Source organism: Pongo abelii, chromosome 15 (genome assembly GCF_028885655.2).
Source record: "Pongo abelii isolate AG06213 chromosome 15, NHGRI_mPonAbe1-v2.0_pri, whole genome shotgun sequence".
In the NCBI taxonomy this organism is placed as follows: Eukaryota; Metazoa; Chordata; class Mammalia; order Primates; family Hominidae; genus Pongo; species Pongo abelii.
The window spans coordinates 23,613,998-23,630,078 of NC_072000.2; the positions used below are offsets into that span (position 1 = coordinate 23,613,998).

Below are 16,081 nucleotides of genomic sequence, written 5' to 3' on the forward strand. Positions count from 1 at the left end.
CATTGTATAATGGCTACCTCCAGCTAATGAATATGCATTACCTCATATACTTACCACTTTTTTGTGGTGAGAACATTTAAAATCTACTGTCTTAGCAATTTTCAAGAAAAAAATACATTATTAACTATAGTTATCCATGTTATATAATAGAGCTCTTGAACTTATTTCTTCTATCTAACTGAAGTTTTGTATCGTTTGACCAACATCTCCCCAACCTCCCAGCCCCTGTAACCACCATTTTCCTCTCTGCTGCTATAAATTCAACTTTTTTAGGTTCCACATATACATATAAGTCAAATCATGCAGTATTTGTCTTCCTGAGCCTGGCTTTTTTCACTTACCACCATGTCCCTGGGTTCATCCATGTTGTCACAAATGAAAGGATTTCCTTCTTTTTTAAAAGCTGAATAGTATTCCATTGTGTGCATATACCACACTTCTTTACCTATTCATTCTGTTTGACTTTTGATCATTGACCTTCCAAACTTATCTAGATTCTGACTTTCTTATAGGTGGGCAGTAGAGATTACAGTTGAGATGTCGAAACAATCTGTAACATGTAACAGTACAAGAATGAATTCTTGTAGCAGAACAATGTATTGTAACAAATTGTTTATTTTAATGAGAGATTTATGTTTAAATGATTCAAAACACTGCATTTGTTTATGGTAGTAGAAATTCCATTTACAGGGAAGTTTAAAAGTGTGAAGTAAATTCAAGGAACAATTTCAGGTAACTATTAACTCTCTACTCTCCAGAAAAATATTGCCATGATATTTTCTCTTGGATTCTATGCTTAGACTTAAAATTCACTAACACAGAGTGAATAATGGCCACTCATAGCTCTCAAGTATCTGAGAAGTATGTCAAGTATTTTCCACCTTGGGAAAGATGTCAGAAAAAGTAGTTATTTTACTCCTAATTCTTGGTTTAAAAATTAAGTCAAACTAACAGGTGTTCTATTAGAAATAATTAACTATGGGTGGGAAAAAGAAATACAAACAGCCACTTTGCTGGCTTTCATAGAGGATAATGGTTCTGAGCTTTCAAAATTTCAAAGGGAAGGGAGAATTCTTAAAAATCACCCACTGATGACAAATATCCGAATAATGTAGATTCTATTGTTATAACCCTAATTTTAAAGAAATTTGGGGCCAGGCACAGTGGCTCACTCCTGTAATCCCAGCACTTTGGGAGGCCGAGGCGGATGGATCACCTGAGGTCAGGAGTTCGAGACCAGCTTGACCAACATGGAGAAACCCCGTCTCTACTAAAAATACAAAAGTAGCCAGGCATGGTGGTGTATGCTTGTAATCCCAGCTACTCAGGAGGCTGAGGCAGGAGAATCGCTTGAACCTAGGAGGCAGAGGTTGTGGTGAGCTGAGATTGCGCCATTGCACTCCAGCATGGGCAGTAAGAGCAAAACTCCACCTCAAAAAAAAAAAAAAAGAAATTTGGGATCATTAGCATTGTTGATTTGCAGCTTCTGAATAAAAGTTAGGAGTCAGTGGATGGGTTATTGCAAACTAATTGCCAAATAGCCAACATATATAGCTTGCATAGATTTCCTACAAGTTTTTCAGAAAACAAAACTATTTGTATAAGTGGTGTTTTCTGTCATCTCTACAGCCCTGGAATTCACAAACAATTCAGAGACAAGCACTGTGACAGAATTTGTTCTCCTTGGCTTTCCTGGTTGTCAGGAGATGCAAAGTTTCCTCTTCTCCCTGTTCTTTATGATCTATGTATTTACCATAATAGGAAATGGGACCATTGTCTGTGCTGTGAGATTGGACAAACGACTTCATACCCCAATGTATATTCTCCTAGGGAATTTTGCTTTCCTTGAAATCTGGTACGTTACTTCCACTGTACCCAACATGCTAGTCAACTTCCTCTCAGAGACAAAAACCATCTCTTTTGTTGGCTGTTTCTTCCAGTTCTACTTTTTTGCTTCCCTTGGTACAACAGAAGCATACTTCCTCTGCATCATGGCATATGATTGGTACCTTGCTATCTGCCGCCCATTGCACTACCCAACCATCATGACCCCACAACTCTGCTACATATTGATGTCTTTTTGCTGGGTGTTTGGATTCCTCAGTTACTCTGTCTCCACTGCGCAACTGTCTCAACTGCCTTTCTGTGGGCCCAACATCATCAATCACTTTTTGTGTGACATGGACCCACTGATGGCTCTGTCCTGTGCCCCAGCTCCTATCACTGAGATTATCTTCTATATCCTGAGCTCCCTCATTATCATTCTCACTCTTCTGTACATCTGTGGCTCCTATATGCTTTTACTGATAGCTGTATTAAAAATCCCTTCAGCAGCTGGCCAGCAGAAAGCCTTTTCCACCTGTGGATCTCATCTGACAGTGGTGTGTTTATTCTTTGGGGCCCTATTGGCAATGTATGTGAGCCCCACAACTGATAACCCAGCTGCAATTCAGAAGATTATAACTTTGTTCTGTTCTGTGGTGACCCCCTTCTTAAACCCCCTGATTTACAGCTTACGAAACAAGGAGATGAAGGCTGCGTTGAAGAAAGTCCTGAGGATAGAATGAGAATAAAGTCATCTACATGAGACCAAGCAAACCATTGTTCAGACATAAAAGATTAACTAAGAAAGACCTGATTTTCTGATTCTACTTCTCCAATACACACTTTAAAGAAGATATTTTCTCAGCAAGGTCCCTCATTGTTTTATTTCTTAACTAATCTGGCAGAGCTAAACCATAGTTGATTAATATTACATTCCAAATGAAACAATCATATTTTCAGCACAGGTGACTCCAGTAGATGATATGTGAGGGTATTTTATCTGTCCTATTTCATACTGTATAGTTTTGATTACTGGAGACAGGGGTGGAAGATAGAAGAGCAGTTATACTTAAGGTATTTCTTAAGACTGTTCAATATTTTTAAAGTCAATAAAGAATCAAATTTAAATGCCCAATGAATACAGAACTAAAAGGATTTAGTAACAGAGCAGTTTTTTTGCCCCCTTGGCTCTTGATGGTCGAAAGTCTTACAGACAAGGGACAGACTGAAAGTTTAATGCTTACGTAAGCAGCATGTGTTTTAACATCACATAAAATAGTAAAATCGTGGTCATTCTTTCATTCAACAAATATTAATTGAATACCTGTTATGTTCTAGGCACTAGATATATACTACGACCAAAAGAGTCAAAACTACTATCCACCTAGCGTTTACACTCAACTAAGGGAGAAACAGATGATAAAAAAAAATAAGTAAAATATATAGCATATCAGAGAGTAGTAAGTGCTATGCAAAAAGGGCAAAGAGGACAGGAAATGTGGAAGAAAGAAAAGAGCTGCCATTGTTAAACAGGATGATCAGAGAGGCTACACTGAGAAGGCAACATTTAAGCAAATGCCTGAAGTGGGTGAGGGAATGATCCATGCAGACAGTGAGGGAAGAGCTTTCCAAAGAGAGGGAAGCAAATTATCTTTAAGATCTGGAAGCAGGATTGTATCCAAGTAGCAAGGAGGTTGGTTTGACTGGAGTAAAGAATTTAAGGCCGGGAACAGTGGCTCACGCTTGTAATCCCCGCACTTTGGGAGGCTGAGGAGGCTGGATCATGAGGTCAGGAATTCGAGACCAGCCTGGCCAATATGGTGCAACCCCATTTCTACTAAAAATACAAAAATTAGCTGGGTGTGGTGGCACGAGCCTGTAATCCCAGCTACTCAGGAGGCTGAGGCAGGAGAATGGCATGAACCCAGGAGGCAGAGGTTGCAGTGAGCCAAGATCACACCACTGCACTCCAGCCTGGACAACAGAGCAGAACTCCATCTCAAAAAAAAAAAAAAAAAAAAAAGTTTAAGGGGAAGAGTATTAGAGACGAAGTCACGGAGTGAACAGCGTTCCAAATTCTGTGCGACCTTGTAAACTATAGTAATAACTTTTTTAAAAATTATAAATTGACAAATTAGAGTTGTGTATTTGTATGGGGAACAAAGTGATGTTATGATTTATGAATATAATGCAGAATAATTGAATCAGCTAACATATCCACCACCTCAAATATTTTCTGTAGTGAGAATATTTGAAATCTATGGCCGGGCACAGTGGCCCATGCCTGTAATCCCAGCATTTTGGGAGGCCGAGGCAGGCACATCACCTGAGGCCAGGAGTTCAAGACTAGCCTGGCCAACATGGTAAAACCCCCTCCCTACTAAAAATACAAAAATTATTTGGGTATGGTGGTGCATGCCTGTAATCCCAGCTACACAGGAAGCTGAGGCACAAGGATCACTTGAACTCGGGAGGCAGAGGTTGCAGTGAGCCAAGATTGCGCCATTGTACTACAGCCTCAGTGACAGAGTGAGACTCTCTCAAAAAAAAAAAAAAAAAAAAAAAACCCAGAATATTTGAAATTTATTATCTTAGCAATTTTAAATTTTATTACAATATTTTATTCAATTTCTTTCTTCTTAGTCATGCAAAATATTCTGGAAACAACTAATTTCATTGCATCAAAGAGCAAAAAAGGAGCTATGGAGGTATTAGTACCAGGTCTGTTGTGATAGGAGTGGAGCGGGCAGAGAATGAAATAACTTTTAGTGAAAATAAAAATTCAAAAATTCAAAAAAAAAAAAAAAAATATATATAACACATTATCATTTACTATGTTTACCACCCTGGGCAATATATCGCCAAAAAAAAAAACAAAAAAACACTTATTCCTCCTGCCAGAGGCTTTGCACCCTTTGTCCATCACTGTCTCACCATTATCCACACCCCACTTCCCATAGCCTTTGGTAACCACTATTCTACTGTCCTGCTTCCTTGAGTTTGAAATTTGGGGATTCCACAAATAAGTGAGAACATGTGGTATATTTGTCTTTCTGGGCTTGCCCTGTTTCACTTAGCATAATGTTCTCCAGTTCCATCCATGTTGTCACAAATGACAAAATTTCCCTCTTTTTAAGGCTGAATAGTATTCCATTGTGTACATACACCACATTTTCTTTATCCATTTATCTGTTGATGGACATTTAGGTTGATTCCATAACTCAGGTATTGTGAATAAGGCTGCAAGGAACATAGGAGAGCAGACATCTCTTTGACATACTGCTTTCAAATCGTTTAGGTAAATACCCAAAACTGGGATTGCTGGATCATATAGTAATTCTATTTTTAGTTTTCTGAGGAAGCTCCATACAGTTTTTCATAATGACAGTACTAATTGACATTCTCACCAACTGTGTGCAAGGGCTCTCTTTTCTTCACATTCTCACCAACACCTGTTATCTTTTGTCTTTTATTATAACAGCCATTCTGATAGCTGTGAGGTGAAATCTCATTGTGGTTTTAATTTGCATTTTCCTAGTTATTAGTGATGGTGAGCAATTTTCATATACCTGTTGGCCATTTGTATGTCTTTTTTTGAGAAATGTCTATTCAGGGCCACTGCCCATTTTTTAATCTGATTATTTGTTTTCTTTCTATAGAGTTGTTTGAGTTCTTTATGGATTTGGATATTAACCCCTATCAGATGTATGGCCTCAAATACTTTCTCCCAGTCTGTAGTTATCTCTCCATTCTATCAATTGTTTCCTTTGCAGATTAGAGCTATACTGACACGATCCTATTTGTTTATTTTTGCTTTTGTTGTCTGTGTTTTAAGGTCAAATCTATACAATCATTGCCCAAACCAATATTGGGTAGTGTTTCCCCTATGTTTCCTTCTCATTGCTTAGAGTTTCTGGTCTTATGTCCAAGTCTTTAATCTATTTTGACTTGATTTTTGTATATAGAGTGAAATAAGAATCCAATTTCATTCTTGTACATATGAATATACAGTTTTCCCAATACCATTATTAAAGAGACTGTCCTTTTTCCAATGTGTATTTTTGACACCTTTGTCAGAAATCAATTGACCATGCACAGGTTCACTTCTGAGCTCTCTATTCTTTTCCATTGGTTGATGAGTCATTTTTTACACTAATTTTAATTGACATGCTGTTTTAATTACTATTACTTTGTAGTATAGTTTGAAATCAGTGTGATGCCTCAGCTTTGTTCTTTCCGTTCATAACTGCCTTAGCTATTTGAGGGATTTTGTGATTCCATATGGATTTTAGGGCTGTGTTTTCTATTTCTCTGAAGGCTGTCATTGGTATGACAGGGATTAATAGGGATTACATTGACTCTGGAAATCACATTGGGTAGTCTGGACATTTTAACAATATTAGTGCTTTTAATTCATGAACACAAGATGTCTTTCTATTTATTTGTGTCTTCTTCAATTTATTTTATTCATGTTTTATATGTAATTCTGCATAAGATGAGAAGCATTTGGGAGGTTTTGAGCATGGAAGTAACATAATCTTATTTACATTATAAAAGAATTATCCCCCTGACTGTTTTGTTGGCAATACACTAGAGAGAGAAATGGGCATTTTAAAACCCTTATTTCTAATTGTCAAATTTAGAAAGTTTTGGTTTTTTATACTTTTTTTTTCAAGACAGGGTCTCATTCTGACACCCAGGCTGGAATGCAGTGATGCAATCACAGCTAACTACAGCCTCAACCTCCCCAGGCTCACATGATCCTCCCAACTCAGCTGTCTGAGTAACTGGGACTACAGGCGTGTGCCTCCATGCCCAGCTAATTTTTGTATTTCTTTCTTTTTTTTTTTTTTTTGTAGAGACAGAGCTTTACCATGTTGGCCAGGCTGTTCTCAAACTCCTGGGCTCAAGTGATCCTCCTGCCTCAGCTTCCCAAAGTGCTGGGATTATAGATGCGCACCACTGCTCCCTGCTCATTTCTTTTTAAAGGAATTTGTATCTGTAACCTATTTGAGAATATATATTTGGGGAGGGGAAAAGAGTCCTCTAGTTGCCCCAGAGGAATAGGAAGTCCTCTAGACCCTAAGAAATTCTAATTCTGGAATGGTTCCATGACATTAATTAAGAGACAATGCCTCTGGGGCTCTTTAATGACACTTAATCATAATTATAATTATATAGACCTTTATAAAACATTTTCAAGTCTATTATCTCATTTAATCCTCTTATTAGCCCTATGAGTTACACAGGGAAGATAAACATGGCTTTAATATTTGAGGAAACTAGAGCACACCAAGCTCTTACAGCTAATAAGTGAAAATATTCAAACTAAGACTCATACTTTCTATGTCATGATTTTCTCTATATTTTCTTACCACCTTCTGTTTAAGTTCAACTCTGTTCCCACCCAAGTGCTCCCTGTTTTTAACCCAGGTCACCCCATTTCATACAATGCCTGAATAATCTTCTCCACCATTTTCTGCCTATCCCAGACCTCTTTCAAAAGCTCCTCTAGATATTTAATCTAGTAACGCTTTTCTAAATACCTAAGTCTTAGCCTGACATACAATATCACCTGCAACTTAGTTCCATGGGCCAATTATCCCTTCAAATATCATTCTTAACCTTGTCTCCCAAACATGTTTAATTAATTCCCAGTTCTATTGAAATCCCTCCCACACTTAGAAGTGCTTTCAAACATTCCTAACCCGGACTCTAATGTTTTATGATCATCCATAGTGGCTTTCAGGCTTCCATGTGCATTAGAAACACCTAGAGACCGGGCATGGTGTCTCATGCCTGTAATCCCAGAACTTTGGGAGGCCGAGGCGCATAGGGTCCAGCCCCACAGGGTCAGTGGGTCTCTCCCCGTGTGCAGAGACGAGAGAGTGTAGAAATAAAGACACAAGACAAAGAGATAAAAGAAAAGGCAGCTGGGCCCGGGGGACCACTACCACCAAGTTGCGGAGACCGGTAGTGGCCCCGAATGCCAGGCTGCACTGATATTTATTGGATACAAGACAAAGGGGCAGGATAAAGGAGAGTGAGCCATCTCCAATGATAGGTAAGGTCACGTGGGTCACATGTCCACTGGACAGGGGGCCCTTCCCTGCCTGGCCGCCGAGGCAGAGAGAGAGAGGAGACAAAGAGAAAGATAGCTTATGCCATTATTTCTGCATATCAGAGACTTTTAGTACTTTCACTAATTTACTACTGCTATCTAGAAGGCAGAGACAAGTGTACAGGATGGAACATGAAGGTGGACTAGGAGCGTGACCACTGAAGCACAGCATCACAGGGAGACGGTTAGGACTCCGGATAACTGCGGGCAAGCCTGACTAATGTCAGGCCCTCCACAAGAGGTAGAGGAGTAGAGTCTTCTCTAAACTCCCCCGGGGAAAGGGAGACTCCCTTTCCCGGTCTGCTAAGTAGCCAGTGTTTTCCGTGACACTGAGGCTACCGCTAGACCACGGTCCGCCTGGCAACGGGCGTCTTCCCAGATGCTGGCGTTACCGCTAGACCAAGGAGCCCTCTGGTGGCCGTGTCTGGGCATAACAAAAGGCTCACACTTGTCTTCTGGTCACTCCTCACTATGTCCCCTCAGCTCGTATCTCTGTATGGACTGGTTTTTCCTAGGTTATGATTATAGAGTGAGGATTATTATAATATTGGAATAAAGAGTAATTGCTACCAACTAATGATTAATGATATTCATATATAATCATATCTAAGATCTATATCTAGTATAACTATTCTTGTTTTATATTTTATCATACTGGAACAGCTCGTGTCCTCAGTCTCTTGCCTTGGCACCTGGGTGGCTTGCCGCCCACAGAGGCAGGTAGATCACCTGAGGTCAGGAGTTCAAGACCAGCCTGGCCAACATAGTGAAACCCCATCCCTACTAAAAATACAACAAAAAGTAGCCTGGCATGAGGGCTCATGCCTGTAATCCCAGCTACTTGGGAGGCTGAGACAGGAGAATTGCTTGAACCTGAGAGGTGGAGGTTGCAGTTAGCCGAGGCCACACCATTGCACACCAGCCTGGGCAACAAACTCCATCTCAAAAAAAAAAAAAAAAGGAAGAAAGAAAGGAAAGGAAAAGAAACACCTAGAAAGTTTGTTAAGACAGACAACTGGGCTCCACATTCCAAGTTTCTGGCTCACTAGATCTAGGTAAGTACTGAGAACATGTATTTCTAACAGGTCTCAAGTGATACTAATACTGCTAGTACAGGGATTACATTTTCAAGAATCCACTCTACACTTAAACAGCCTTACCCTTAAGCTCAGTCATGTTCTCTATTTGAGCTCTTGCAATGTTTATATTAATCTCAGGTTCTCATCTCAGTTTGTTTGTTCTCTTTCCCCTTATATCATTGAAAGAATTCATAACCATTTACAGTGCCAACTTTCATTTTCACTAATATTGTATCATGTCAGTCAACAGAATTACAAATCTGCCTTTACAGATAACTGAACTTTTTCAAACACCTATGTTTGAGCTATACTTAAAATTGATAAAGGAGATTTTTTTTTTTTTGAGATGGAGTCTTGCTCTGTCATCAGGCTGGAGTGCAGTGACTCAATCTCGGCTCACTGCAACCTCCACCTCCCGGGTTCAAGCGATTCTCCTGCCTCAGCCTCCCAAGTAGCTGGGACTACAGGCATGCACCACGCCCGGCAATTTTCTGTATTTTAGTAGAGACAGGTTTCACCATGTTGGCCAGGATGGTCTCAATCTCCTCACCTAGTGATGCGCCCACTTCGGCCTCCCAAAGTGCTGGGATTACAGGCGTGAGCCACAGCGCCCGGCCAGGAGATTCTTTATTTTATGTTCACTATAACAAAATTAAGCAAACAATATATAGATAAAAAAATTTTTTCAGTGTTTGCAGGTTAAGCACCAAGTATGAAGCAAGTCTAGTTCCCTTATACAATAAAGATTTGCTTCATATCTTTTTATTTGAGCCCAAAACAAGTATGTAATCTCTGTGAAGTCTTGACTTGTTGGCTCCTGTCTGTGTATACTCAGTGTTTAACCCAGAGTCTGACACATAGTAGGTGCATGGTTGATGCATAACTGACAAATGTTTGTTAATTCTATGGAATTTTTTTAAAAAAGAATAAAGTTTATTCTGGAGAGAAAACCACACACAAATATACACAAATACATAAACTCAGATACACACATGTACACACATATTCTTTGTCTCTCCTCCTCCTCCATTAACCTCCCACCCCACATCCCCAGGTAGATCAGTTCCTTAAAGGGAGGATATCTCCACAAAGGGGAAAGTGTTTATGGTATCTCTTAGATAATTATCCTGACTTCTGTGTCTCACTAGTCAAACCACTGGGGAAAACATAAACTATAAACAGATATAGAAGGAATTCGATACATGCTCAGAAATACAGGCAAAGGAAGTAGGTGCCTGCCAGTGAACACTGGGGAACTATGGATCCTATTCAGAAGAGACTTGTAAACTCTTAATAATTGCTGATGTGAAAAACACATTTCATTTGGTTCAGAATACTAAAGGAAGCAAGTTTCTGGAACCACAAATAACACTCTCCAACCATGACTCAGCTTTTTGGTTGTGTAAATGACGAGATTCCTGCAGCTGGAGTTTGTCTCACATCTTCCTCTTGGAGCCAAAAATGCCATTAGGTATGTAAGGAAAGTCTGCCTGCAGCAGTACACCACCGTTCCTGTCCGTCCAGTGCTGCCAGATGCCAAGAATACGTGGTTCTTCTGCAAATCTGTGAATTCTTTGTTCCTTAGTTCTTTGCAGGAACATTGACCCCTCACTTCTCTTCTCCCAACATACTCCTAAAGAATGCCTGGGCGATATATTCACATTAAGGGCTCACTCAGGTATCTCAGAGTTCCCACTATACAACTCAGTTAGGGAAAATAATGTTCAAATGTCTTGCTTATTTGGGGGGACCATTAAATTCCCTTCAGTTAGAATGTATCCTGAGTCTTATACCTCTTAGCTTGTAAATTAGTCACTGAAGTTTTTATTGACAGACTCTTCTTCAGCTGGAACAATTAAAGCAAGCTGTTATTTTTTTCAGAGTTGTTGGCAAGTGACAAATGGCAAGGGAAAACCTCTCGAGAAAGAAGTAGAACAGCAGACACTCCTTTCCTTTGGATTCACCTACAGATTAACTTTTAAAACATAAATACTTAAGAGAAGAGCCCCAGCACTTATAATCCTAAAAGTGCTCTTCCCTGGACAAGTGTCTTCAATTCCCAGCAAGCGGATGGGCCTGTGGAGGAGGATGTGGCTCCCTTGTCAGTTCACATAGAATGTGTTGCCCAAGCGCTTTGTTTCTCCTCTTCTCTCCAATTGCCCATTTGTACTCTCACTTGAGGTGAACAGAAAGACAAAAGAGGTGAATTTAAACTTACTATTTGAGTTCCTAATAAATGTACTTTGGTGATGGAGGCAATAGAAATGAATGCAGTCAGATTTTTTTAATTATCTGTGAAGTTTAGTTATTCATCTTTCTCTGACCCTATATTCCATAGATAATTAAAATTTCATTGCGTTTGAAATAATGTCACCAAGGTCTTGAACATTATGAAGTCAAATAATGAGCAGGTGGGGACCAGGCACAGTGGCTCACGCCTGAAATCTCAGCACTTTGGAAGGCCAAGGCAGGTGGATCACATGAGGTCAGGAGTTCACGACCAGCCTGACCAACATGGCAAAACCTGGTCTCTACTAAAAATACAAAAATTAGCTGGGCATGGTGGCAGGCACCTGTAATCCCAGCTACTTGGGAGGCTGAGGCATGAGAATTGCTTGAACCCGGGAGGCGGAGGTTGCAGTGAGCTGAGATCATGCCACTGCACTCCAGCCTGGGGGATACAGTGAGACTCTGTCTCCAAAAAAAAAATAAATAAATAAAAAATAATAGCCGGCTGTGGTAGCCCAAGCCTGTAATCCCAGCTACTCAGGAGGCTGAGGCATGAGAATCCCTTGAACACAGGAGGCAGAGGTTACAGTGATCACGCAGTGCAGGGAGATCATGCCACTGCACTCCAGCCTGGACCACATAGCAAGACTCTGTCTCAAAAATAATTAATAATAATAAGCAGGGAGGAGTCAATTATGAGGTCTGGTTCTAGATCAATTATCATCAGTTGGAATTATATTTCTTTTCTCAGTACCAAAAATTTCCTGGCCTGTGAGCAGGATAAATTAATTCATGTCTCATTCTCTGCCTACTGCCTTGAAAAGTCCAAAATATCTAATTTATGCCAAATAAAATTTGTTATCATGTCCCCTGTACTACAAAGATTTATTCCAGTTATTTCTAACTGGAATAAATATCTTTTTTCAGACCCACAGCATGCAGTTGGACATGCTGCAAAAATCCACAGCTCAAGGAACCCCCAGCCTATGCACGTGACTGTGCAGATGTAGGTTGTAATCTTGATTGCTTTTATAAAACCTAAGTTCCAAAAGGGGAGGAATTTTATTTTGTATATTCACCATTATAACACCAGAACTCAACACACTGCTAGCAATATAATAAATGGTGAAAAAACGTGTTAAATTAAATTCTTGAATAAACAAATAAATATATGAAATGCTATGATTTAAATTTAGCATCCAACCTTTTTTTTTTTTTTTTTAGAAACTTTTTTTTTTATATACTTTAAGTTTTAGGGTACATGTGCACAACGTGCAGATTAGTTACATATGTATACATGTGCCATGTTGGTGTGCTGCACCCATTAACTCGTCATTTAACTTTAGGTATATCTCCTAATGCTATCCCTCCTCCCTCCCCCAACCCCACAACAGGCCCCAGTGTGTGATGTTCCCCTTCCTGTGTCCATGTGTTCTCATTGTTCAATTCCCACCTATGAGTGAGAACATGCGGTGTTTGGTTTTTTGTCTTTGCAATAGTTTACTGAGAATGATGGTTTCCAGCTTCATCCATGTCCCTACAAAGGACATGAACTCATCATTTTTTATGGCTGCATAGTATTCCATGGTGTATATGTGCCACATTTTCTTAATCCAGTCTATCGTTGTTGGACATTTGGGTTGGTTCCAAGTCTTTGCTATTGTGAATAGTGCCGCAATAAACATACGTGTGCATGTGTCTTTATAGCAGCAAGTTTTATAATCCTTTGGGTATATACCCAGTAATGGGATGGCTGGGTCAAATGGTATTTCTAGTTCTAGATCCCCGAGGAATCGCCACACTGACTTCCACAATGGTTAACTAGTTTACAGTCCCACCAACAGTGTAAAAGTGTTCCTATTTCTCCACATCCTCTCCAGCACCTGTTGTTTCCTGACTTTTTAATGATCGCCATTGTAACTGGTGTGAGATGGTATCTCATTGTGGTTTTGATTTGCAACCATCATTCTCAGCAAACTATTGCAAGGACAAAAAACCAAACACCACATGTTCTCACTCATAGGTGGGAATTGAACAATGAGAACACATGGACATAGGAAGGGGAACATCACACACCGGGGCCTGTTGTGGGGTGAGGGGAGGGGGGAGGGATAGCATTAGGAGATATACCTAATGTTAAATGAAGAGTTAATGGGTGCAGCACACCAACATGGCACGTGTATACATATGTAACAAACTTGCACATTGTGCAGATGTACCCTAAAACTTGAAGTATAATAATAAAAAAAATCTTAATATCTATTTCCAGAAAGGTTTTTACTTTGGTGTGCAGTCTCCATCCACACAATTTTATTAAGACTTATTAATCCAATTGATTATTTGCTTACATAGTTGTCTATCACTTCTTTTAAAAAACATAATATGCCTGTTGACCTAGATTTTTGGTGACACATCATTATATAAACTAAGATACACTTAGAGATTGTAAATTCAGTTTCACAATTCTTAGTTCATCATCCTCATCAACAATGTACAAGGGGAAACTAGAAGTTAGATTTAGAGAGACTGGTTAATGTGCAGTCCAGCTAAGTGAAGTGAGGGTCACATCAAAAGAACAACTTAGAGGGCTTGACCTTGTCCCCTGAAATTTGAGAGGCACCTTGACTGTCCTTGATTTGTACCTGAAAGAAATGTAAAGACTGTGAAAGCAATGACTCTAAGAGATAGTAAAAGGAGATGGGCTGTAGCAAGAACAAACTAAACTCCCACTCATAACGGAACAAATGTAGAATACCCACATTTGACCTAGTTAGACCCTATGGAAAGTAACCTTCTTGCTGTCTTAAAAGGAACCCTACCCAAAAGTGCTACTTGGAAAAGTAAGGCCATTTCAAAAGTCTCTACAGAGTAGGTCATCCAAATCCAGGGTTAAAAGAAGTCATATGGAGCCAGCCAGTGAAGCATTGCCCACATCAGAGAACCTGCAGTTTGGACAGATCACCTCAGAAAAAGAAAATATTTCATGAAAAAGAAAAACAACATTTAGACTATTGTTAAACCTATAAGGCAACAATATCTAAGTCAAGAAAAAAACTTTCTGCCTTTACTTCTTTCCCACCCCAAACCTAGACTAACCAGAGTCAGCAGAGTAATGTAGGAAAAGAGAAATGAAAGGTCAGAGAGAAACAAGCAGATCAAGCCTGAATCAGATCCAGTTTAGAGGAATGAGTTTTAATTTGGATAAAAAATTAAAATTTTAGTTTTAGACAATACAGTCAGCTTTCGGTCATCTATGGGTTCCACATCCATGGATTCAACCAACCTCAGATTGAAAATATTTGGGTAATAATGCATCTTTACTGAGCATGTACAGACTTTTTTTCTTGTCACTGTTCCCTAAATAATACAGTATAACAGCGATTTACATTGCATTGGAATTTTAAGTAACCTAGAGATGATTTAAAGTATATAGGAGGAGGTTACAGTGAGCTATGATTGTGCCACTGCACTCCAGCCCTGGCAACAGACCCTGCTCTAAGAAAATAAAAAATAAAATAAATGAAGTATAAGGGAGGATGTACAATAAAGTGTAGGTTGTATGCAAATACTACACCATTCTATATAAGGAACTTGAGCTTGTGGATTATGGTATCCACAGGAGGTGCTGGAACCAATCCCTCATGTATACTGAGAAACAAATGTGCTAGATTCTCTAATGCCTGGATAAGGGGTCATATATTAAAACTAAAAGTAGTTATAACAGCTATCATACCAGCCCAAGATAGTATCCATAGGTGGAAATAAATCAGACATCAAAAAGTGTTTACAATAGACATGGTGGGGGAAAATCAAGTTCCTTTTATGTTAATATCCTCCAAGTACAAATCATTCAATAAAATAGTTGTAGCACAAAGGCTTAAATGTTGTGGTAGCCTGAGAGGAAGAAAATTCCTACCTGAAAGACCAAGGGACTCTCCTGGAAAGCTTCCTTGGGCAACTGGAAAACACTATGCTTCAAGGTGAGTAGAAGGGCCTAAAAAGAATGGGAAAATGAATTTAAAAATCTGCTTAGGATGGTACTAAAGATAAGCTTGAACTACCAATCACAGTCTTGCCTTAAGTCAGCCCTAATATTTCAGTGGCTCAGCTGAACTCATTAGTTGAAAAGGGGCAGAAAATATTTCGTACTGCTCTCAATAACGCAAAGTATCCTACTGCTGCAACTTATTAGATGTCAAATATGTAGCGTCACCTGTCAAACACCTATTCTTGTTAATATTCAGCTCGGACATGATTTCTATCTGAAGGCCATTCTCACATCCCAAAGCTAGACTGCATTTCTCTTCTTGATATACCTAGAATACACAAGCTCATATTCCATTTATGGTACCTATAAGACTATGAGGTCTGTTATGTGTCGGGGTCTCTTCCCCTACGCAACTAGGCTTTTGAAGATAAGAACAGTGTCTTATCTTTTTATCCCCAGCAACTAGCATAAACTTGATTCGTAGTAAGCATGCATGGAAAGAAACAATTTGTGGAATTGGATAATGAGCTAGTTCTTGAATCAACTCTCTTTAGAATTAAACAATTTTAGTCACAAAACCATTAAATGATTAGATTTTTTAATATTTATAGAACTTGTCTGTTTTCAAACCTATATTTTGATATTATTTCTATTATAAAATAACACAGGATTCTCATACAATTTTCCAACAACAAAGATGAGTATAAAGTTGTGTTGTTTTTATAATTTAAGTTATAGGGTACATGTGCACAACGTGCAGGTTTGTTACATAGGTATACATGTGCCATGTTGGTTTGCTGCACCCATCAATTCATCATTAACATTAGGTATTCCTTCTAA

General features: G+C 39.2%; 1 protein-coding gene across 1 annotated transcript; it reads left to right on the forward strand.

Moving 5' to 3' along the window:
- The first annotated feature begins 829 nt into the window (after positions 1-829).
- Positions 830-2,567, forward strand: LOC134760124 (olfactory receptor 11H4-like). The gene is made up of 2 exons (XM_063715802.1): positions 830-893; positions 1,630-2,567. Exons 1-2 carry the CDS (start codon positions 830-832, stop codon positions 2,565-2,567), a joined length of 1,002 nt encoding a protein of 333 aa, XP_063571872.1.
- Positions 2,568-16,081: the final 13,514 nt, after the last annotated feature.

Coding starts and splice junctions, on each gene's coding strand:
- LOC134760124 (XM_063715802.1), top strand. CDS start 830: ATGGCCACTCATAGCTCTCAAGTATCTGAGAAGTATGTCAAGTATTTT. Junction 894..1,629: donor TTTTCCACCTTGGGAAAGAT/GTCAGAAAAAGT, acceptor TCATCTCTACAG/CCCTGGAATTCACAAACAAT.